Here is a 23860-nt window from a genome sequence, read left to right on the forward strand (position 1 = left end):
AAAAAGCCTTTGGTAGTAGGTGATGGGATTTGATTTTACCCTATTTACAAACTAATAATTAGCCTGTTACTGTTTCAAAGATGCTGACAGAAGGTGCAAGACTCCTGGGTTAGGGACAAAGGACTTTTTTACTCATGGCACAGCAAGCAGCATAAGCTTCATGTTTGCATTGATTCTCTTTGCCTCCCAAATCTCATGGAGACAAACACTGAAGTTGGGGATCCTGCCATTCTATAGCAAGCAATAAGCAAACCTGTTCTTTGTCCTGGAGGGAGACATTACTTCATCCCTTGCTACAGACATAACCCAGAGAAGTAACTCAGGTAACGAGTGGTCTTGTATTCTTGGCATACCTAAGAAGATGTATGGAACTCATGGAGGGTTACCTCTCCCAACAATTGTTATGAATCTCCATTATTTAGACTGAAACACTGAAGCTCAGAGAAGTTAACAGATGGCTGTATTACATTACACAGCCAGTGATATCAGAACTTGGGTTTTCTAAGTATTAACTGGTATTTTGCCAAGAGAATTGCACTGTCCAATATGTAAAATATTTTATTAATAATTGTTTATTTTGGAGCTCCTTCTGTTGTCACCCTGCCCCTGCTGCTAGCTCTGGGAAGCCCCAGGCAGCATTCCCTGACGTGGTGTATCCGTACTTCCATCTTTGGAGTCTGAGGGAGGCAAGAGGCTTCCTCTGAGGTGCCTTGCCAGATATTAAGGCCAGTTGGCTCCATCACCCATCTCCTGCCCACACTCCTGCTGGCTTCTCCAATGCAGATCATGAAGCCTCACAGCCAGAAGAGTCAGCCCTGCAAGAATGAACAAGGCCTTCGGGCCCAAAGAGAGGCACAAGGCCTGGTGGGTGCACTAGTTCCTGCAGCTGAGGAGACTATAGCCTCCTCTTCCTCTACTATGAAAGCCACTCCATGGAGCCAACCTGAAGAGGGTTCCAGCAGCCAGGAAAAGAATGATCCAAGCACCTCACAGTTCCTGCCACATCCTGAGTCCTTGTTCAGTAACACGCTAGAGAAGAAGGTGGCTGAGTTGGTGAAGTTTCTGAGTGTCAAGTATACAACAAAGGAGCCTGTAACAGAGGCAGAAATGCTGAAGAATGTCATCAAAGAGTACAGAGATCACTTCCCTGGTATCTTCATGAAAGCCTGTGAAAGCATGGAGGTGGTCTTTGGCATTGAGGTGAAGAAAGTGGATCCCATCAGCCGCTCTTATGTGCTCACCAAAATGCTAGACCTCACCTGTGATGGAAGGCTGAGTGATGACCAGGGCATGCCCAAGACCGGCTTCCTGATTCTTATCCTGGGTGTGATCTTCATGGAGGGCAACTGTGCCCCTGAGAAGATCTGGAAGGTGCTGAATATGATCAGGGTGTATGCTGAGGGGAAGGATTTCATCTATGGGGAGTGCAGGAATCTCATCACCAAAAATTTGGTGCAGGAAAAATACCTGGAGTACCGGCACGTACTCAATAGTGATCCTCCAAGCTATGAATTCCTGTGGGGCCCAAGGGCTCATGCTAAAATCAGCAAGAAAAAAGTCCTGGAGTTTTTCTCCAAGGTCAGTGGGAGTGAAGCCACTGCCTTCACATCCTTGTATAAGGAAGCGTTGAGAGATGAAGAAGAGAGAGCTCAGGCTAAAATTGCCACCAAGGCCAAGTCCAGCAGCTTCTGCCCTGAGTAAAGTCTTGGGCAGATTCTTCATTCTATTTGAAGCGGGTAGTCAAGTTTTTAAGTAGTGGAGGGCTGATTGCAGGTTTTATTGTTCTTTTCTTTTCTTTTTGGTATTTTTCAAATGTTTCTCTTAAAAAGTTTACTAGCTTCAGAATCTAGATTCATGAATGACATTGGTCACACACTTATTGCTGTGTATCAGGTTTAAGAATAAGAATTTTGCTATTAAGTAAAACAAATTGAGGAAACTTCCGTCTTATTTTGTGATCTGGAACAAGATAACATAGCGTTGGAGTAAAAATTTCCTTAGAAATGTGAAAGAGCCCAGCAAGCAAACCAATGAGATCAATAAATACAGGAAGAACATAAGAGATGGTTAATCCTAGGATTTCTGTATCTCCTTTAGTCTGTTGTTTTGTAAAATTAAAGATTTATACCAATTTTCTTGGCTTATTCTAGAATGTACAATAAATTAAATCTTATTAAATGAAAAAAATAATTGTTTATTTTGATCACAGGTTTAAATGACATTATTTGGATATAAATAAAATATTTTAAGTGTAATAAGTAATAACTCATGAAATATAATATTTAATAAAGCATTATAACATGTTTATTAAAATATTATCACCTATAATTATATTAAATATTATTTAAAATATCATCTATGGTTTTATTAAATATTATTTTTAAAATATTGCTAAATAAAATATTATTAAATATAATTTATGTGTTAATAAATATACCTTCACCTTTTTCTTTTTACTTTTTAAAATGTGGCTACTAGAAACATTTAAATTACATATATTATACACTCACATATATATTTCTATTGGGTAGCACTGCAATAGATTATAAATGTTTTATCCCCCCTTTTCCCTTTTAATCCCTTGTTCTTAACCTTTTTTCTCCTTTTTTATTAGGTATAATACAGATATAGTAAATTTGTACCAGTCCATATACCCCTGGAATCACCACCCAGATCAAAATATAGAACACTGCCATCACTGTAGGAAGTTCTCTCAGGCCCTTTCCTAGACAATGCCCACTGACTCCCTTCTTTTGTGATAACCACTCTTCTAACTTCCGTCACTATCATTAAGTTTTCCCCGTACTAGAACTTCTCGTAAATGAAATCATGCAACATATACTCTTTTGTATTTGGCATCTTGTGCTCAAAGTGATTCAATATCATTATAATAAAAAATTGGAAGAATTGAAAGAATTTAGCATGAAATGAATCATTCTAGCTGCTGAGTGTGGATTGGAGGAATAATAGGGATGAGGCTCCTCAGCTTCTAGTTTGAAAAATTAGGTGGGTGGTTGTTTCCTGAGAAACAATGAAACTTCTGAGACTGGGAGTCTGAGAGAGAAAAATAAATAAAATAGGTAACAAAATACAATACTTTCTTTTGGATATACTGAGATGTTTGCGAGACATCCAAGAAGAGAGATCAAGTGGGCAGGTAGGATATAAAATTCTTGATCAAAGAGGAGATGTCAGAGGTTAAAGTATAAATTTTGGAGTCAATAGTATATACAGTGTATTTAAAATTCAAGGTTTGGGGATGGTCATCTAGGAAGTCAGTAGTGATAGGGAAGAGAAAAAGGATCCAGGCCAATCTTAAAGGTACTTCATTAGGTAGAGGTCCAAGAAAAGAGACTGATTCCTGAGATAGGAAAGGAGGCAGGAGATATGAAGTTAAGTGAGGAGAAAATTTCAAAGAGAAGGTAGTGGTCAAATGTTGCTGCATACTTAAAGAAAATAAGAAAGAACGAAAATAAGAAGATGTTTTTAAGATTTGTCCTCATTGTTGACTGCGTTGGTAGTTTGGTTTTTATTGTTTTGTAGAGTTCCATTGTATGACTGTACCACAGTTATCTATTTTCCAGCGTGTGGCTATTTGGGCTGTTTCCAGTTTGGGCTATTATGAATAAAGCTGCTATGAACATTTGTGTACATATCTCTCTTAATCTTTGTAGAAAGATTTGTAATATATCTTTGGTAAGCCACTCCCATCCAACCCCCACTCCCTCCTCAGTACCTAACTCAATGCCTTTCTTGAAGGATATTTATTGAAGTGTGGTTTCAAAGCAGCAGTATGATGATTTATTTGTGTTCTAGCCATCACATGGAAAATAAAGTCCAGTGTCAGAACAAAGTCTACTCAAAGTTTCCACTATTATCAGAAATAATGAACAAATAGGTCAGAAAGTCAGTCTCCTGTATTTAAATGATATATTTCAGCCTTGTTGCCAGTTAAAAATAGACTGGTGCTCCCAGATAAATTTTAGTTACTGATTATGAAAGAATGTGGATGTTTCCTACACCAATTTCTTTCCTAAAATTCCTACCTATTTTCTCTATCTCCTTACTCTTTTCTTTTTAACAGCAATTTAGAGAAAGGAAGGTTCTAAGTGGAAATATAATATAAATGTTCAAAGAAATACAATGTGTTGTACAAGGAGCATTACTATTGTGGTAGTTAATTTAAAACTTTCTTTTTTCTAATTTTCTTTCCTTTATTTATTTATTTGGAAGACTACAAAAGCCAGACATCTTGGGTTTGAATCATGGATCTGAAATCATGAATGAGGCTAGGGACTTAACTTCTGAGTCTCAGCTTTTGGGGATATATCTTCCATATAGGGTTGCTAGACCTAACCCGTGACAAGGCATGAGCTTTTGTGAAGCCCAGTTTTCATTAAATCCATACCTTCTTTCTGCATGATTACTATTTGTGTTTCCTGTTCTCTTTGTCTCTCTGCCAAAGTTCCTAAACTATGTGGCCAGGCATCCCAGGGTGCCACAGCAAACTCACCAAGATCACTCTAGGATATTTTAAATTTTAAAGGGAAACAGTGACATTTGGCATTTGTCAGACGTGGATGGCTCCAAGGAATGCAGTTTCAACATGAGATTGTGGTACATTTCTTTCATTGATGTCATATCCTTTCAAGGCTGTGCTTTCTGTGATTACTGTGTTAAAAAAAAAAAAAGTACTGCCTGGGAATCAATGTGCAGCAGGATGAGAATGACCTTATCTAGCCTCATTCCAAGGTTTGATAAATTGGGCAGTAACTACAGGCACAGATATCCTATTCATAAGTGTGGTTGTTCAAGAATGAAATAAAAAATTTTTTCAATTTGTGTTTGTTTTTTCATATGCCTACTAAGTTGTTAGGACATGAATACTCCCTAAGTTATTCAGATCTTACTATTCAGTGGTATGTCTTAGGTATTTCTTTTGGTCGAGGGGTGCTGTAAAAAAATGACTGAGACACTGGAAAGTTTGGTAACTTTCTGCTCTATCAATATTTAACCTAGGACAGACAATAGTGATATAAAGATGTAGATTTTGTAATAGGTATGTAACAATGATAACAAGTGTTAAATCAAAATAGTCAAGACTATATCTTATAGATAAACATGCTATTCCCCAGGAAACCACTTCCTTAATTAGTTAATTCCTACTTATCCTCAAAATTCAAATACAACCTCTTCCAGGAAGCCTTCCCTAATTTATAACTCTCTTACCCCCATACTCAGTGCCATCTAGGTAGGGAATCTCTCATCTGGGCTTTCAAAAACTTTCTTCCTACTCCATGATAACATCCTAGAAATGTTGATTTTCTTGTCTGTATTTGAGCTTGTGAGCAGAGATCAGGTCTAAGTGAACTTTGTGAACTTGGCACAATGTCTAGCACAATATAGGTGCTCAGAAGATACTGTTAATGAATTAATGAAACATAAACAGGATATTTAGGTAATAGTAACCAGTATTTATTATTTTATAGTTGCTTCCAGTGTTATTCAAATGCGATTGTGTTATCTTATAACCAAAAGATGATTTAGTTAACTTACAACGTAAAGACCATCTAGTGTGATCCTCAAGTTATGTAAGTTCAGAAAGGTCAATGGAGACAACTAAGGGTGCAGAGCAGCAGTCACTTTTTTTTTTTTTCTATACCACATATTGCAACTGGTCACCAGCAGTTAGAGTGTAAATTTCTTGTGCATAGAATTTTCTTTTTATATCCTCCTGCAACCTTATAGAACAGAATCTTTAGACACCCAAGGAATAGTTACCATAGTGTAACTGGACAGGGTTCTCCAGAGAAACAGAACCAGTAGATAGATAGATAGATAGATAGATAGATAGATAGATAGATAGGTATGAGAATTATTATGGTAATCGGTTCACATGGTTAAGAAGGCCAAGAAGTCCCACAGTCTGCTGTTCGAAAGCTGGGGAACTGGGGAAGCTGGTAAACCAGGAAAGCTAGTGGTATAATTCAGTCCTAGTCTAGAGGCCTGAGAATTGGGAGACTGATGATGTAAGTCCCAATTTGAGTCCCAAAGTTCCAGAGCCAGGAGCACTGATCTCCAAGCACAGAAGACGGAGGTCTCAGCTCAGGCAGAAAGGGTGAATTCACCCATTTTCTACCTTCATGTTCTATTCAGGACTCACTGGATTGGATGATGTCCACACACATTGGGGCGGTCATCTGCTTTATGCAGCTCACCAATTCAAATGCTAACCTCTTCCAGAAACACCCTCACAGACACAGCCAGAAATAATGTTTTACCAGTTATCTGGGCATCTCTTGGTCTAGTCAAGTTGATGCATAAAATTAACCATCACACATAGTTTACTTGATTGACACAGTCTCAGAGAAATTACAACCAAAGATGGAAGAAACTTTACAACACAACACAATGTGAAACACAAAAATATTGAAAAAACTACAGAACACAGAAAACAGATTTCTTTGAATTTTGAGTTTATTATTATTGTGAAAATTTCAAATGTCATTTTTTATTGAATTCATTCACACATTCAACTTAAATTGAGTGCCCATTATTTGCTAGGCACCATCCTGGGAAAAACACAAACATTCCTTGAGGTTTTTGTACATCAGAAGAGATAGATATTAAGCAGATAATCATTTAATTGTGGTTAGGAATGATTGGCAGGAAGATAAATACAATGTGCATTGGGAACACGTTATAGCCAACTTTATCTCCACCAGAATTGCTAAAATGAATAAGCCCGACTCTACCAAATATTGTGAAGGATATGGGGCAAACGGAATTCTCAAGCATTGCTGGTGGGAATTTGATTTGGTCCGGCCACTTCAGTAAACAGTTTAGCAGTTTCGTCTAAAGTTAAACATAACGCTTAAAAGACTTAGTAATTCCCGTCTTTGGTATTTATCCAAGAGAAATGAAAACATACGTTCACACAAAAACTTGTACACTAACCATCGTAACAGCTTTATTCATAATTACCAAAAACTGGAAACAACCCAACCGTCTACCAATGAGTGAATGTATTAACAAATTGTAGTGCTTCCCCACAATGGAAAGTAACAAAAAGGAATGCACTTCGGAGACACCGGCAGCGCTGCAAGAACTTCAAGCATTAGGCTAAGAGAAAGCAAACCGACTCAAAAAGCGTACATACAGGCTGTATGAAGTTTTGTCAAGTTCAGGAACAAGGAAAACTGTTTATGCTACCATGATAAAAAAAAAGTCAAATTAGAATTGCCTAGGGAGGAGGTGGTTACTGACTGGGAACTTCCCGGAGCGATGGAAACGTGCCACACTTTCCCTGGGGTGGTGGTCCCACGATCAAGTACACTTGCCCAAACTCATGAAGCGTAGACTCAAAACCTGTGCATTTTACTCTACCTTAACCCAAGTTTTAAAAAAAGTATTACACAGTGAAAGTGGTGGTGGCTGGAAGCAAGAGTCATGATGTTTTCAATGAGGAAGAAAAAATGGCAGTGTGGGTGGGAAATCCCAAGCCCCAGAAACTTTCCCAAGTACTGAATTCAAGTGGAGGAAAACTTGGAAGCGTTCTATATATTACAAGACGAGGGCCGGGTGCTGCAATAAAGGCTGGTGAAGAACGGCCCACCTCCGGGGCGCGTTGACCCAAGTCGCACCCCAAATCCCCCTAGAATTACCACCGCCGCCAGCGGCTTCCGCAGCCACTACCACCACCCCCAGGGAGAAGCTCGAGCCGGACGGGCGGGCGCTCGCCGGCGTCGTGCTGACGTCACGCGCGTGCTGACGTCGCCCGCGGCCGCGGCCTCTGAAGCGGGCTGGGGCTCGGGGGGCGCCGAGTTTGACTAGTTTGGGGGCCGCTGGGCGTTTGGCCCCGCTCCCGCCGCCCGCCAGCCTTGCCTCAGGCGGGCCGAGTGCGTCCCGCCGGCTCCCTCGGGGACCCGCACTAGCAGCTGGGCGGTGCTCGCCGAAAGTTGGCCCCTGACGGACTGGCCGGCGGGCGGGCGGGCGGCCGGTCGCAGCCATGGAGCCCCGCGGCATGGAGTACTTCAGCGCCCAGGTGCAGCAGAAGGACGTCGGAGGCCGGCTGCAGGTCGGCCAGGAGCTCCTGCTCTATCTCGGTGCTCCCGGCGCCATCCCGGACCTGGAGGAAGACCTGGGCCGCCTGGGCAAGACAGTGGACGCGCTCACCGGCTGGGTGGGCTCAAGCAACTACCGGGTAAGCGACGGCAGCGCGGCCCGGCCGGTCACGCCCTCCCCGGCCGGCCCTTTAATCCCGGACGTGAGCGTCCGGCGGGGAGAGCTCCCGTCCCAAGCACCCGGTAAAGCAGTGGGGGCGAGCAGCGAGCCCCTGCTGGTGAGACTGTCTCTCTGTAAGCGAGCCGAGGACTGACTTCCCACCACGACCAGGTTTTTCCACACTTGTGAACAGTGACAGATTCAGCGATTCCATGATACGTTGCGGAGTAGGACACAATGTTGATCACTTACTTAAAAAATCAGTGATACAGACTGAGTTTTTCAAGGAGTGAAGAAAAAAATTCAGTGATAACTTACATATAGTAAAGGGCTCGAGGACCTGTGTAAACACTACCTAGAGCAAGACATAGGACACATTAGGATACAATTTTAAGTTGAAAAGAGATGTCAAGTTAATATCCTCCTAGTGGTTTTTATCTTACTTAATCTTCTGCTGCTTTTTTTATGATTTTTGTGTCTTAGAGGTTGTGATCTTCGTTTCTAAAGCATCTTCAGGGCTTAATCAGGTGGCCGATTGCATTTACTTTTAAATCTAATGAAAAGATGCTGACCCCATGACATTTACTTGCTTTTCGTTTTCTGATGACAGAAAGCAATTGAACAGTCTCTGTCACTTTGTTTTGCCGCATTTGAGGACTGACTCGGATTTGAAACCGTGTCTTAGCAGGTTAGGCTGACTGAGCCTGGGGGGAAAAATTAAAAAGATGAAGTACAAGAAGGAATAAGTCTTTCTGAAGAGTCAGTAGTAGGCAGGTTGTAACGTAGCCACGTTGGGAGGCCAGGCAAGTGTTTTGTAATTAGTCTGTTCTGTAGTTGTTAGCAGTTATTTTTCTTTCTTGTCTTCTGGTGGCAGTGTTGCTTTAAAATGCTGGCCTGAACTTCCTGTGGATGAAGCGATTCTCTTAGTGATATATTATTATAAACCAGTGAATAGGCGGTCCTTTGAAAGCTTTCATCCACATAGAGAAGAAAGGCAAACTGTAGAAATGATGCAGATTTCATAGTAAAACCTATTTATTTGGGTTTTGGAAAGATCAGACATTTACAAGGATAATAAACAGTTTGAGAATTAACCACTTCGATGCTCCATTACATACCATCTCTTTTTTATTTTTAGAAGTTTGGGAAAAGTTGATATTAGTAATATACTGTTACCATTTGGAGGATTATTCTTACTTCTTTGAAAGAAGCAAGCTAAATTTACTTTATAAGAAAATCAGATGTACACTCAAGATAGTTGATTTTATACTACAGCATAGGCTGTTGTAGAAAGATAGCTCTTTGGCAATGTTTGCTCCCTTTCCTAAGTGAAGGTTGATGTGTTACCTTTTTCTAGACAGGCTGTGGTGAATTGGCTTTTGGCCATTTAACTCCTGAGATGTGCGGTCAGTGAATGACAGTTGAGCAGTCACACTGGGCTTCTCTGATACCACAATATCCTAATTTTTCTGTTATGCCTCTATGCTGTCCTTCCATTCAGTGCTGTGTTTTTCTTTTAACTGATCCTGAAGAGTTAGAATCCATCAGGGGTCTCACCCAGGTTCTCATTTGTTTTTACTTCACATTTTCTCCATGCTCTTCACTAGATAATGTAGCCTGAGACAATTTCAGCAACCAGAAGAGGACTACTGCAGGCTCCCACCACCTTATCTACACACTTCCTTGTAGCTGTGCCCATATGGTCTACCTCCTCTCTGTTACAGTGGATGCGTTGCCTATCTTCTCACTTGTGCCAATCCCTCCATATAAGTATTAGATCTCATGCCCTCTTGCCTACTCAAGGACAGTGATATCAATTCTGCTCTCTCCTTTTTCCTGAATCATTAGTTCTCTACTTCCTACTGGATTCTGTAATATAAAAACTTTTCTGACATTGTTAAGGAAAGGGCATTCTAATCTTTTATTTGGTTTTTTTAAACTAAGTTACCAAACTAGGTAATCATTTTTTTTTTTACTCAAGATACATATTTAACTCTTAAAGTGTATCATAGGAATTTTCGAACATACAAATATAATTGTCTTTACATTTGAAATTATACTGAACAAAATATAATTTTTATTTGGATTTGATAGTACTTAAGAATTTGAGTGTCTTAATAGTCATTGCTTCTCTAAATTTGAGTGCCTTCTGTATGCTGGGTATTTGAGATGGTAAGGATCCATCTGAACGAGACTAGGCTCATTCATTCATTTTGTTTATTGACCTACCATTTGCAAGCACTTGCTCTTCTGGACACTGCGGATATAATGGAGAAAAAGACAGAAATCTTTGCCTTTGGGGACTTAGGTTCTAGTAAGAGGGAGAGGAATAAGCAGGAAAAATAAATAAAATAGATAGGATGTTTGATAATGGTAAGTGGTTTGGAGAAAAAGCAATGAAGGAAATAGGGTGTTGGGCAGAATGCAGATGTTGGAATTTTTTTTTTTTTTTTTTAAAGAGTTGGAGTCTCTCTCTGTCACCCAGGCTGGAGTGCAATGGCATGATCATAGCTCACTGCAGCCTCCAACTCCTGGGCTCAAGTGATCAGCCTGCCTCAGCCTTTTGAGTAGCTAAGACTACAGGCACATGCTACAATGCCTGGCTAATTTTTAAAATTTTTGTAGAGATGGGATCTCACTGTGTTGCCTAGGTTGGTCTCAAACTCCTGGGCTCAAGCGATCCTCCTGCCTCAGCCTCTCAAAGTGCTGGGATTACAAGTGCTAGCCACGAGCCCTGCCTGGAGAGTGAGATTTCTGCCATCATGTTAGAAAGAGGTAGACAGATGGATATACAAATTAGATCATTTCAGGTAACATGATTTTAAACCAGTGTGATGTGAAAGAATGAGGATAAGGTGAGACTCTATTTTGGGTGGTCAAGAAAGTGAGGTGACATGAGTGCAGACACTAAGGAAATATAGGAGTGAAGAATGATTCAAGTAGAGAAAACAGCAAATCCAGAGGCTCTAGTTTTGTTGAGGAACTTGAATAAGGCCAGCATGGTTAGAGTTAAAATGAATGAGGTCTTAAGAAAGATAAGGTTGAGGAGGCAGTTGGAAACAATCTCATAGGATTTTATTCTGAATACGGTGGAGGGTTTTATTTAGTGACGGGTGGTTGCTTTGTGGAAAGTGGACTATAAGGAACAATAGAAGAAGCAGGAAGATAATGGTGGTTAGAGATGGTTTGATAGCAGTGGCAATGCTGAGAAGTGGTAAATTTGGGATATGATTTGGTGGTAGATCTGATAGAACCTCCTGTTGTAATGGATGTGAGGATTGAGAGAAAAAGAGGAACTAGGGATAATTGCCTTGCTTAAGCAATAGGGTAGATGGTGCTATTTACTGAAATGGAAAAGACTGAGAGAAGAACAAATTAAATGAAGGAAGTAAAAAGTTTAGTTTTGGCTATGTTAGGTTTGAGAAGGTTGTTTAATAACATCCGAGTTGAAATGTTGGGGTCTTGAGTTCTGAGTTCAGTGCAAAAGTCATAACTGGAAATTAAAAACATGAGAATAAGCATATACGTAATATATATGTGTTGGCATTTGACTTTTGCTAAGGATGGTCCTGCAGTTTCAGAAGTCCTTGAATTTTTCATTTATTTATTTAGTTGCATCTTGAATTCCTGGCCTCAAGTGATCCTCCCACCTCAGCCTCCCCAGTAGCTGGGACTGTAGGTGTGTGCCACCATGCTTGGCTTTCTCAAATTTTTAAATGGTGTTATGGTACTAATTTCCCTCATAAAATGCAGTTCAATATAACCATCATTTAAAGAGTCCTTAGTACCAGACACTGTCTCAAGTGCTTTATTTGCATTATCTCTTTAATCTTTAAGATGGCTTTAGGAAGTCAGTGTACTATATTATTTTCTTCCTTCTGTGGAAAAAGACAATTATTATTATATCTTGCCTTAAGTCATAGACCTGGTGAATTAGTGGAGGAGTCACTTGAGCCTAGAGAGATTAGGATATCCATACTCCTTTCCTTTTCTCTACTTTGTAATCCTCTTCAGTATCCTATTATTTGTCAGCTCTACTTTCACTTTTGTACATTATGAAGATTAGTAACATTTACTTTCCATCTGCAACCATACAGTGAGTTAACTCTAAAGATGGAGAAAACAATAAAAGCATTTATCGAATGTAGTGCTGGACTAAAAGATGTGCTAGGATTTCATGTCTTTTCTCAGAATTCAAAATCACAGCCCCTCTGGCATTCTAAGGATGATACTTCCCAATGTTGGCTTAACCTCAATTATGTAGCCTATTAATATATAACTATTAATTTCTTAAAATATATCATTTTTTAGTTTGCCAAAAAAGGTGAGGTTTATGTACCTATTAATATATTTTGATCTTGCCTGTTCCTTTTACTTGCCATATAGGTGAACATCAAGGTTGTTTTTATTTTTATTTATTTATTATTTTTTCTTGTTTATAGAGATGAGGTCTTGCTCTGTTGACCAGGCTGGAGTGCAGTGGCATGATTGTAGCTCACTGCAGCCTTGAACTCCTAAGCTTAGTCGATCCTTCTACCTCAGCCTCTCGAGTAGCTGAGACTACAGGTGTGTGCCATCATGCCCAGCTAATTTTTTATTTTTTGTAGAGACAGGGCCTCAATATGTTGCCCAGGCTGATCTGGAACTCCTGCCTCAAGTGATCCTCCCCCCTTGATCTCCCAAAGTGCTGGGATTACAGGCATGAGCCACTGTGCTTGGCCCAGGTTTTTTTTTTTTTTTTTTTTTTTAAATTCTTTACTATTAGTGTTGTCCTTTTAAATCATCACCTACATATGCATAAGAATTTGTCTAGGGCAGTGATTCTCAATTCTTTCAGATTGAGTGCCCTCTTTTAATGCCCCCTTTTAAATTCTGAAATAAAATTGATAATAATACCCAATACACATAAATTTTAAAAATCCCTATAATGTCCTAACTCTACTATAAAGGAAAATTACACATAATTTATAATGAGATAAAATATATTTCAATATGTAAATGTGCCATCCTGACTAACCAAAAAGATGTAATGATAGTCACATGGCTGCATGGGTATATATTATTGCTATAAATGCTACCACTACCCATTCAGACTACTACAGATGTGCACCTGCTTTGGTGATTCATATTTCACAAATGACATTATTGTGGGTGATTGTGATATTCTGGAACTCTAAATTCTGAACCTAATTTCTTCAATACACAAACTTAAAAGAGTTTGATCGCTCCCCGTGACATCCATTTCATCAAGCTACTCCATACTCCCTCTTGACTGAGCTTAAATATCATGGTTAATCATTAATCATACCCTACATTGATTCTTTTTTTTTTTCCCCCTTTAGACAGGGTCTCTGTCGCCCAGGCTAGAGTGCAGTTGCATCATCGTAGCTCACTGTAACCTCAAACTCCTGGGCTCAAGGGATTCTCCTGCCTCAGCCTCCTGAGTAGCTACAGGTGTGGACCACCATGCCCAGTTAGTTTTTCTTTTTTTTTGTAGAGACGGGGGTTTCTTGTTCAGGCTGGTCTCAAACTCCTGACCTCAAGCAATCCTCCTGCCTTGGCCTCCCAAAGTGCTAGGATTATAGGTGTGAGCCACCACTCCCAGCCCTATTCTCATTCTTAATTCTCTTCTCCCTCCTCACTCTTGCTTTATGGTCCTCATTTGATAAAAATACAATACTGATTAATCCAACTCTGCCTACCCCAGACTATACTAGTGCAACTGAAGGTGGATAGATAAAAACACAAAACCTCTTTAACTGGTTTCATTTTAAATTCCTTCAAGTGGGCCTTTTATGCTGCTTGGCACTCATACTATATATTTTTTTTACTTTATTCACTCTTTCATTTAGACATTTATTCTACATCTTTTCCTCTCCCCTTGGACCTACCCGTATCTCTTCCTCCATCATCATTGTCAGCTGAGGCCTTGCTTCCTGCTTCACTGAGAAAATTGAAGGAAATTGAAGGCTCAGTATTTGTTGAATTGGTAATTGAAAGCACACTTGCACACTTGTCCCTGGATTTACCTGTTAGTTGCATTCCTGGAAAACTTGTATACTTAAAACCATGCCCCTTGCCAAAAAGAAAAAAAGCAGTTCTAGGCTCACATACTTCAAATAGGGTTTTCATCTACTAGAATGTCTGCCAGCAGGGCTGCAAAGTATGGCCATGTACTTTGGGGCTGCACATCTCCATGTAGTAATATTGCCTGTCCCCTATCCCTTTTGAGAACTGTTGTTCTTGGGTGTATGTGTAGAAGTGGAAATACTGGGTTTTACTTCCCTTGTAAAGTAAAACCCTCATTCTACCTAGAGTTAATCACTATCTTTAATTTTGTCATTTGTTTCTCTTTGGTTTTGAGAGAAATTGTTTTATTATTTATATATTTTATATAAAAATAACCTGGTTTTTAAAAAATAAACATATTTATTTAAAAATAACCTTTTTCTCTTCAGGTTTTCAAAATTTGTAAGCCATCAAGTTTTACTGATTTAATTTGTGCATACATGCCCAATTGCTTAGCCAATTACTTTGTTACATTCTTTTACTAATTTTCTTAGATACTCTGAGTTAATTTTGTGAAAAAATGTCCCGTAAACCTAAAGTTTTTTCTAATGAGGGAAGGAGGATTACAAGAGTGTGCTTATTAGGAACAATACATGCCTTTTTTCTGTTCCACCTGTGCTAGAAAAACATAATTGTGAATTAAGCTTATGTCCTTTGTAGATGTCAAAAAATTCTTGTTGCCTGGCTTTCTGACTTTACAAGGAAACTTCTTAGTTGTTATTCATAAGTAGAGGGATTGGAGGTGGTCATTACTGTCTCATGCAGTTACTTAGCTCTCTTGTTAGTGACATTTCTTTTCTAAACTATTTGAAAATTCTGTTCTGTTGAATTGAAACTCTGTAGCCAAGGTGACAACTTGCCATGTGGATTTATTGACATCACATTACGCAAATATGTTCAACCACTTGTGACTCAGAGGTGAAAAGCGGGGGGCGGGGGGTGAGCATGCAGGAGAGAGGGGGAGGAAGAGAGAATGGGAAAATGACCCTAAAGTTCTAGGGCTTCTCAGGGTTAATAACATTTCATTAAATTTTAAGAATTTCAGGCCAGGCATGGTGGCTCAAACCTGTAATCTCAGCACTTTGGGAGGCTGAGGCAGGAGGATTGCTTGAGGCCAGGAGTTCAAGACTAGCCTAGGCAACATAGCAAGACCCCCATCTCTAAAAAAAATTTTTTTAAATTTCCATTTTATGATTTTTAAAACACCCTTAAAATTTAAACTTAAGTTTAGCCCAAATTTTGCTTTTTAGAGTGTCTGTTTTTCTACATGTTAGTACATTATTCTTTCTTTCAGGGAGAGATGCTATACCTTTTGTCATATATTTTAAAGGACCTGAGTGTAGGCATTTTAGTTCCTAAGGAAGTGATGAGAAGCAAATTGGAATGTTGCTCTAGTTGTTTTCTTTTCTTCGTTTTTGAGGATTTTCATATTTTACTATTGAGAAGACCTTTAGCCAGTATACTGACTAGGTTGAAAGATACTCAGATGGAAATTGAAGAAAGTTGTGGGTAGTTCCAAATGTAAATGTTTATATTTGCTACCTCAAATTCACCTATTATATTCCTTAGAAATGCATTGGCTATTATTGGGTCTTTATTGCCCCATGTAAATTTTAGTATCAGCTAGTGAGTTTGCACCAAAAATCTGGGGCTTTTTATTGGAATTACATTGAATATCATCATTTTGGGAAGAATTGATGTCTTTATAGTATTAACCTCTTTTAGTCTGGGAAAATTGTTTAGGTCTTCTTGAATATCTTTCAATAATGTTTCATTATTTTCTCTAAATAGATCTTATGCACATTTTGTTAGATTTACTCCCAGGTAATTTATAATGTTTGAGAGTATTGCAAATACTGTTCTTTTTTAAATTATATTTTCTGGCATGTAGAAATGAAATGGCACTTGGTATATTGATTTTTATGGCCAGTCTTATATAATTAAAAACATTTTTGCTGCAATTGTTGGTTTTTAAAAAATTTTCTAAGGCCAGGTGCGGTGGCTCACGCCTATAATCCTAGCACTCTGGGAGGCCGAGGCGGGTGGATTGCTCGAGGTCAGGAGTTTGAGACCAGCCTCAGCAAGAGCGAGACCCCATCTCTATTAAAAATAGAAAGAAGTTATCTGGCCAACTAAAATATGTATATAGAAAAAATTAGCTGGGCATGGTGGCGCATGCCTGTAGTCCCAGCTACTGGGGAGGCTGAAGCAGTAGGATCGCTTAAGCCCAGGAGTTTGAGGTTGCTGTGAGCTAGGCTGACGCCACGGCACTCACTCTAGCCCGGGCAACACAGCGAGACTCTGTCTCAAAAAAAAAAAAGTTTTCTATACATGAAATAATATCACAAGATAATGACAGTTTTGCTTTATTCTAGTCCTTCGGTTTTGCCCGTTTTGCTGTATTGGCTGGGTCCCTTAAATTGAGTATGAATAACAGAGAGTGGGCATCCTTGTGTTGTTCCTGGGTCCAGTTCTAATATTTCATCATTAGGAATCATGCTTTCTATAATTTTTTAAAAAAATTCATTATGGAGAATTTTAAACATATTTAAAAGTAGACAGTAAAATAAATTCAGCCACAACATTTATCACCCTGTGGCCAATCCTGCCCCATCACTTTGTCACAAATTGCAGATGTCTCATTGTTTCCTCTGTAAGACTTTCTTGTTATTGTCTCAAAGATATGTACTCTAAGAATATTAACATAACCTCAGTATCATTATGACAATTATAAAAACAATAATTGCTTGTTATCAAATATCCAGGGTTTAAATTTCCACATTTTTTATTAATAGTTATTTTAAGAAAAATCAGGGTCCAAATAGATTCACACATTGTGATTTGTTACTAGCTTCCTATTGCTGCTGTATCAAATTCCAACACACTTAGTAGCTTAAAATAATATACATGTATTCTCTTACAGTTCTGGAGATCAGAAGTCTACAGTGAGTTTCACTGGGATAAAACCAAGTGTCTGCAGGATTTTATTCCTTCTAGAGTCTTTAGGGGAAACTTTAGGAGAGAATTTTCCAGCTTCTAGAGGATCCCCACATTCCTTGGCTCATGGTCCCTTTCTCAAAGCCAGCAGTATATCATATTCAAATCTTTCTCTCTGGTCTCTATTTCCATCATCACATTTCCTCTGACTCTGACTCTGACCCTACCTCTTATAAGGACTCTGGTCCTTATAAGTACTCCCTCTTTTAAAGACCCTTGAAATAAACCCACACATATATGTTCAACTAATTTTTGACAAAGATGCCAAGAATACACAATGGAGAAAGGATAGTCTCTTCAATAAATGATGCTGGGAAAGCTGGATATTCACATGCAAAAGAATGAAATTGGACTGTTATTTTACACCATACACAAAAATCAACTCAAAATGGATTAAAAACTTAAAATTTAAGACCTAAAACTGTAAAACTCCTAGAAGAACATAAAGGAAAACTCCTTAATATTGGTCTGGGTAGTGAATTTTTGGATTTGACACCAAAAGCACAGGCAACAACAGCAAAAATAAACAAGTGAGACTACATCAAACTAAAAAGTATCTGCACAGCAAAGGAAAAAATAAAACAAAAAGGCAACATAGTGAATGGGAGAAAATTTTGCAAACCATATATCTGATGAGAGGTTAATAACCAAAACATATAAGGGAATTAGAGAAAATATTTGCAAATCACATATCTGATAAGGGGTTAATATCCAAAATGTATAAGGAGCTCATCCAACTCAATAGCAAATAAATAAACTACCTGATTAAAAGGAAAGGACGGCCGGGTGTGGTGGCTCACGCCTGTAATCCTAGCACTCTGGGAGGCTGAGGCAGGTGGATCACTCGAGGTCAGGAGTTCGAGACCAGCCTGAGCAAGAGTGAGACCCCGTCTCTACTAAAAATAGAAAGAAATGATTTGGACAGCTAAAAATCTATATAGAAAAAATTAGGCAGGCATGGTGGTGCATGCCTGTAGTCCCAGCTACTCGGGAGGCTGAGGTAGTAGGATTGCTTAAGCCCAGGAGTTTGAGGTTGCTGTGAGCTAGGCTGATGCCATGGCATTCACTCTAGCCCGGGCAACAGAGCGAGACTCTGTCTCAAAAAAAAAAAAGGAAAGGACCTGAATAGATATTTCTCAAAGGAAGATATATAGACGGATCATGGAGGCTAAACACCTGTAATCCTAGCATTTTGGGAGGCGGGAGAATTGTGTGAGGCCAGGAGTTCGAAACCAGCTTGAGCAAGAGTGAGACCCCATCTCTACAAAAAAATAGAAAAATAAGCCAGTCATAGTGGGGTATGCCTGTAGTTCCAGCTACTCAGGAGGCTGAGATAGGAGGATCCCTTGAGCCCAGGAGTTTGCGGTTGCAGTGAGCTACGATGACACCACTGTACTCTAGCCTGGGCAACAGAGTCAAGATTCTATCTCAAAAGAAAGGTATGTAAATGTCCTTACAGGCATATGAAAAGATGCTCAACTGTCAGGGAAATGTAAATCAAAACCACAATGAAATATCACTGCACACCAGTTGGGATGTCTGTTATCAAAAAAATCAAAAGATAATAAGTACTATGAAATACGGAGAAAAGAGGGAACCCTTGTATACTGTTGGTGAGAATGTAAATTGGTGCAGCCCTCATGGAAAACACTATGGAGATTCCTCAAAAAATTAAAATAGAACTACTGTATACTCTAGCAATCCCACTTCTGAGTATATATCCAAAGGAAATAAAATCACTATCTCAAAGAAATATTTGCAGTCCTGTGTTCATTGTAGTATTATTCACAATATCCATGATATGTGTTTCAGAAAAAACTCCCCAAACCGTGGTTTTCTTCTAAATTCCACACCAACATGACAATCAACACAGAAGAAAACTTATGTGTCCAAATGTGGGGTCTTTTCCCCACACACCTGGAGGTACTATCAGCGCCCGAGTGGTGAGGGCTCAGTCCCCAAAACTACCCCCCCAACCCCCAGACACACCAGTCACAAGTCTGGGCCTCCAGAACTTCTGATCAGCGGGCTTCAAGTTGGGGTTCCCATGACCCCATCTTTGGGTTCAATTAATTTGTTGGAGTGGCTTGAAGAACTCAGGGAAACACGTTTGTGAGTTTATTATGGAGGATATTACGAAGGATACACATGAAGAGATTCATAGGGCAAGGTATGGGGGAGGGGCATGGAGCTTTCATGCCAGCTGCCTCTAGGGATCTCTACGTGTTTAGCTGTCTGGAAGCTCTTGGGTTTTTATGGACAACCTGTGCAGAAATGTGATTAGCTTTCATTGTATAGGGTGGGACCATCTCTGGAATGAGAGTTTTATGACACAATCAGAATGGTGGGGGAAGATTAGAGTCCTTCCTTGGGGCAGGTGAAGGTCAAAGAGATTCTGTTTCCTGAGGCCTAACATTCCCAATATTATAACAAAAGACTGTAGCAAGGGCTGTGGAGTTATGAGCCAGTAACTATGGGTGAAAACCAATATATTAAATATATCATAACACCACAATATGGGAACAACCTAAATGTCCATCAACAGTTGAATGGATAAAGAAAATGTGATATACATGCATACAATGGAATATTATTTATATTTAGCCTTGAAGAAGAAGGAAATCCTGCCATTTGTGACAGTATGGATGAACCTAAAAGACATTATGCTAAGTGAAATAAGCCAGATACAGAAAGACAAATATTGTATGATCTTACTTATAAGTGGAAACTAAAAAACTTACAGTGACAGAACTTACAGTAACAGAAAGGAATAATGGTTATCAGGGGCTGGGCATCAGGGAAAAAGGGACGATATTGGTCATGATCAGGGAGTACATATTTTCAGTTATAAGATTAATAAATTCTGGAAACCTAATGTACAGCATGGGAACTATAGTTAATGTATTATATGGTGTACTTGAAATTTGCTGAGTAAGTAGATGTCAGGTATTCTTACCACACACAAAAAGGGAGGGACTTTTGTGATACCTTGGGCCTAAGATAATCCAGGGTAATTTTCCCCTCTCATGATCCTTAGGCACATCTGCAAAATCTTTTTTGCCATGTGTGATAACATTCACAGGTTCTGGGAGTTAGGATGTGAATACCTTAGGGAGGCCATTATTCTGCCTACCGGACTTCACATGCTTATTAAATCTTTTTTAATCTCTTTGCCCCTCAGTTTCTCTCTCTTTTTAAAAGTTCTTTATTTGTGGTGGGATTTCCCACAGTCTGAATTTTGCTGATTTCATTTCTGTAATGATGTTTGACTGTTCTGTTTTTCCTATAAATTAGTAATTTAGTTGGATCTAAAGCTTGATCAGGTTCAGTCTTTTTTTTTTTTGGCAAGATTATTTCATAGGTAATGCTCTCCTTCTGTCAGGAGGTACATAAGATCTTGAAAGCACTTAAGATCTAGATCTGTTGGTTCATTAGAGTTTGCAAACTGGTGACATTGTAATTCTGTCGTTTCTTCATTTATTAGCTGGAATACTTGTATAAGAGAAAGTTCTGACTGGGTATGGTCACTCACACCTGTACTCCCAGCACTTTGGGAGGCATGGCAGAAGGTTCGTTTGAGCCCAGGAGGTCAAGACCAGCCTGGGAAGCATAACAAGACCCTGTTTCTACAAAAAATAAAAATTAGCCGGGCATGGTGGTACCCGCCTGTAGTCCTAACTACTGGGGAGGCTAAGGTGGAAGGATCGCTTTAGCCCAGGAGGTTGTGGTTACAATGAGCTATGATTGCACCACTGCACTCCAGCCTGGGCAACAGAGTGAGTGAGACCTTGTCTCTTAATGAGAGAGAGAGAGAGAGAGAAATTTCCCTCATTTACAACTATTTGGTTACCCCAATGGTACAGTTTATATAGAATGGTAGGTTTATTTATATGATTCTTTGCTTTTATTTACTCATTGTGAAAATAATGAGATGGAGGTGGTTTTTTAGCATCCTCCAATGTTGGCCAGATAGTTTTTTTGTTTTTGGTATCATTATGAACTTGTGTATTTAAATGTATCTAATGAATTTCAAGACAATGTAGCTATTAATACTATTGTTTTTGATATTCAAACTGCCCTATCTTGACATGACCCTAGTAATCTTTGATAGCTTCTTTGCTGTGTGGTATTACAAGATGATGTCATATTTCCTACTCCAGTCCTGGAATTACCCACTTTTCAAAGTAGCTCTGATTCCTTTTCATGGAAACCAGTGCCTGGAAACTACAGTGTGGTGCTAATGGTACTCATTGTGTTTGGTCATTGTTCCTAGATTTCTCCCAATGAACAAAATTAGATTTTATTTTAATTTTTTAAAGAAAAATACATCCTGAGTTCATACTGATTTTTCTAATTCAGATTCAGAACAGCAGTTTTTACTTCTGTCTTATATTTGTATCTACTTCTATCAACAATAAGATTTTAAAAATTTGTATCTACTTCTATCAACAGTAAGATTTTAAAACCAGTTAACAGTGTCTTTTTTGCAGAATTTTGTTTTTGTAGGGTATATCCTACTGAAGAGGTATAGTCAAATTACTGTGTTTTAAAGTCATTTGGAATAGTCTGTTGCGAGATTATGCTACTAACAGGATATATATTTAGATTCATTTATTTCATTTTCAACGAAAGTAGTTATTGCTAAAAGAAGGTATATGCCAAGAAATCTAGTTTTTTCACTGTTCCATATATCGTATTCACAACCATTAAATTTTTTTTTACGTTTATCTTTCCATCATTGTTTTTAATAAACATTTATATCTATTTTATTCCACCTTTTGATATATATACTTTTCCCCAACTTGCTTTTTTCACTTAACAAGATATCCTAGAGATCACTGTGTAGCAGAATGAGGGTAGTCTTCATTTTTATTTTCAAGTGTGATAGTACCTTATAGTGTGGATGTACCATAGTTTATTGAATCTGTCCCATACTGATGAATGTTTAGATAGTTTCCAGTCTCTTACAGTGGATTTTCTTTGCATGTCTTTTCATAATCTTGCTAGTGTATCTTGGGGATAGATTTCTATGTTGTTTTAAAGAGGACATGTTTTTCCTGCGTATTTGAGATATTGCTTTGATTATATATTAAGTTTTATATATAATTGAGTCTGTTTTTAGTTTCAATTATGGTCTTTAGCAGTTTTATTGATATTCATATTCTATACAGTTCACTTATTTGAAATGTATAATTCATTGATTTTGATATATCCACAGGTTTGTGCAACCATCACAATTTTAGAACATGTTCTTCACCTCCAAAAGAACCCTGTGCCTTTTAGCTATTACCCAGTGCTCCACACCCACCCCACCCAGTCCTAAGCAACCACTCTTCTGCTTTCTATAATCTGTCTCTCTCTATAGATTTGCCTATTCTAGACATTTCTTATAAATTGAACCATACATTTGGCCTTTTATGACTGGCTTTTTTCACTTAAAATTTTCAGTTCATCCGTGTTGTAGCATGTATCAGTCATTCCTATTTATGGCCAAATAAAACTCTATTGTATGCATAGACCACATTTTGTTTATCTATGCATCAATTGCTGGACATGAGGGCTGTTTCCACCTTTTGGCTATTGTGAATAATGCTGCAGTTAACATTGATGTGCAATAATGTATCTGAGTCTCATTTAGTGCATGACTGTATGTGTTTGAGGTCGGTTCCTTTGGGTATATACCTAGGAGTAGAATTGTTGTGTCATGTGGTAATTCTATCTTTAGTTTTGGAAGAACCACCAAACTGTTTTCTACAGTGGCTACACCAATTTACATTCCCACCAGCAATGTACAAGGGTTTCAGTCTCTCCACATGCTTACCAACACTTGTGATCTTCCATTTTCCTAGTAGATGTGAAGTGGTGTCTTATTGTGATTTTGATTTGTGTTTCCCCAATGGTTGACCATCTTTTTATGTACTTATATCCATTTGTGTATCTTTGGAGAAATATCTACTCAAGTCCTTCGCCCATTTTTGTTTTTTAGTAGATTTTTTTTTTTTTTTTTTTTTTTTTTGATACAGAGTCTTGCTTTGTTGCCTGGGCTAGAGTGAGTGCCGTGGCGTCAGCCTAGCTCACAGCAACCTCAAACTCCTGGGCTTAAGCAATCCTTGTGCCTCAGCTTCCCGAGTAGCTGGGACTATAGGCATGCGCCACCATGCCCGGCTAATGTTTTCTATATATATTTTTAGTTGTCCAGATAATTTATTTCTATTTTTAGTAGAGACGGGGTCTCGCTCAGGCTGGTCTCGAACTCCTGACCTCGAGCGATCCACCCGCCTCGGCCTCCCAGAGTGCTAGGATTACAGGCGTGAGCCACCGTGCCCGGCGGTGTTTTTTAGTAGATTTTATTTTTTAGAGCAGTTTTAGATTCATAGCAAAATTGAGTAGAAGAGACATATATTTCTCATATGCTCCCCTGCTTCCATATAACCCACAGCCCCCCACACTGTCAACATTCTCCACCAGATTGGTACACTTGTTATTAGTACAATTAGTGAACCTACATTTGTACATCATCACCCAAAGTCCACAGTTTACATTAGGGTTCACTCTTAGCATTGTATATTCT

The 23860-nt window shown here is 38.8% G+C and overlaps 2 protein-coding genes across 17 annotated transcripts in view; both read left to right on the forward strand.

The window, feature by feature from the left end:
* Positions 1–662: 662 nt before the first annotated feature.
* On the forward strand, positions 663–1701 carry LOC123642788 (putative MAGE domain-containing protein MAGEA13P). Its single transcript, XM_045558247.1, has one exon. It carries the CDS (start codon positions 778–780, stop codon positions 1699–1701), a length of 924 nt encoding a protein of 307 aa, XP_045414203.1. The 5' UTR covers positions 663–777.
* Positions 1702–7656: 5955 nt separating this feature from the next.
* CLASP2 (cytoplasmic linker associated protein 2) overlaps positions 7657–23860 on the forward strand; it is a 196842-nt gene continuing 180638 nt past the window's right edge. For all 16 annotated transcript variants that reach the window (XM_045537254.1, XM_045537307.1, XM_045537271.1 and 13 more), the window contains exon 1: positions 7657–8203. In XM_045537254.1, the coding sequence (XP_045393210.1) occupies positions 8009–8203 (195 nt within the window). In that variant the 5' untranslated portion in view covers positions 7657–8008. The remainder of the gene's footprint in view (positions 8204–23860) is intronic.

This window comes from Lemur catta, chromosome 1 (genome assembly GCF_020740605.2).
Source record: "Lemur catta isolate mLemCat1 chromosome 1, mLemCat1.pri, whole genome shotgun sequence".
Lineage (NCBI taxonomy): Eukaryota > Metazoa > Chordata > Mammalia > Primates > Lemuridae > Lemur > Lemur catta.

What these genes read in the sequence shown, in the direction of transcription:
- LOC123642788 (XM_045558247.1), top strand. Translation starts at nt 778, where the DNA reads ATGCAGATCATGAAGCCTCACAGCCAGAAGAGTCAGCCCTGCAAGAAT.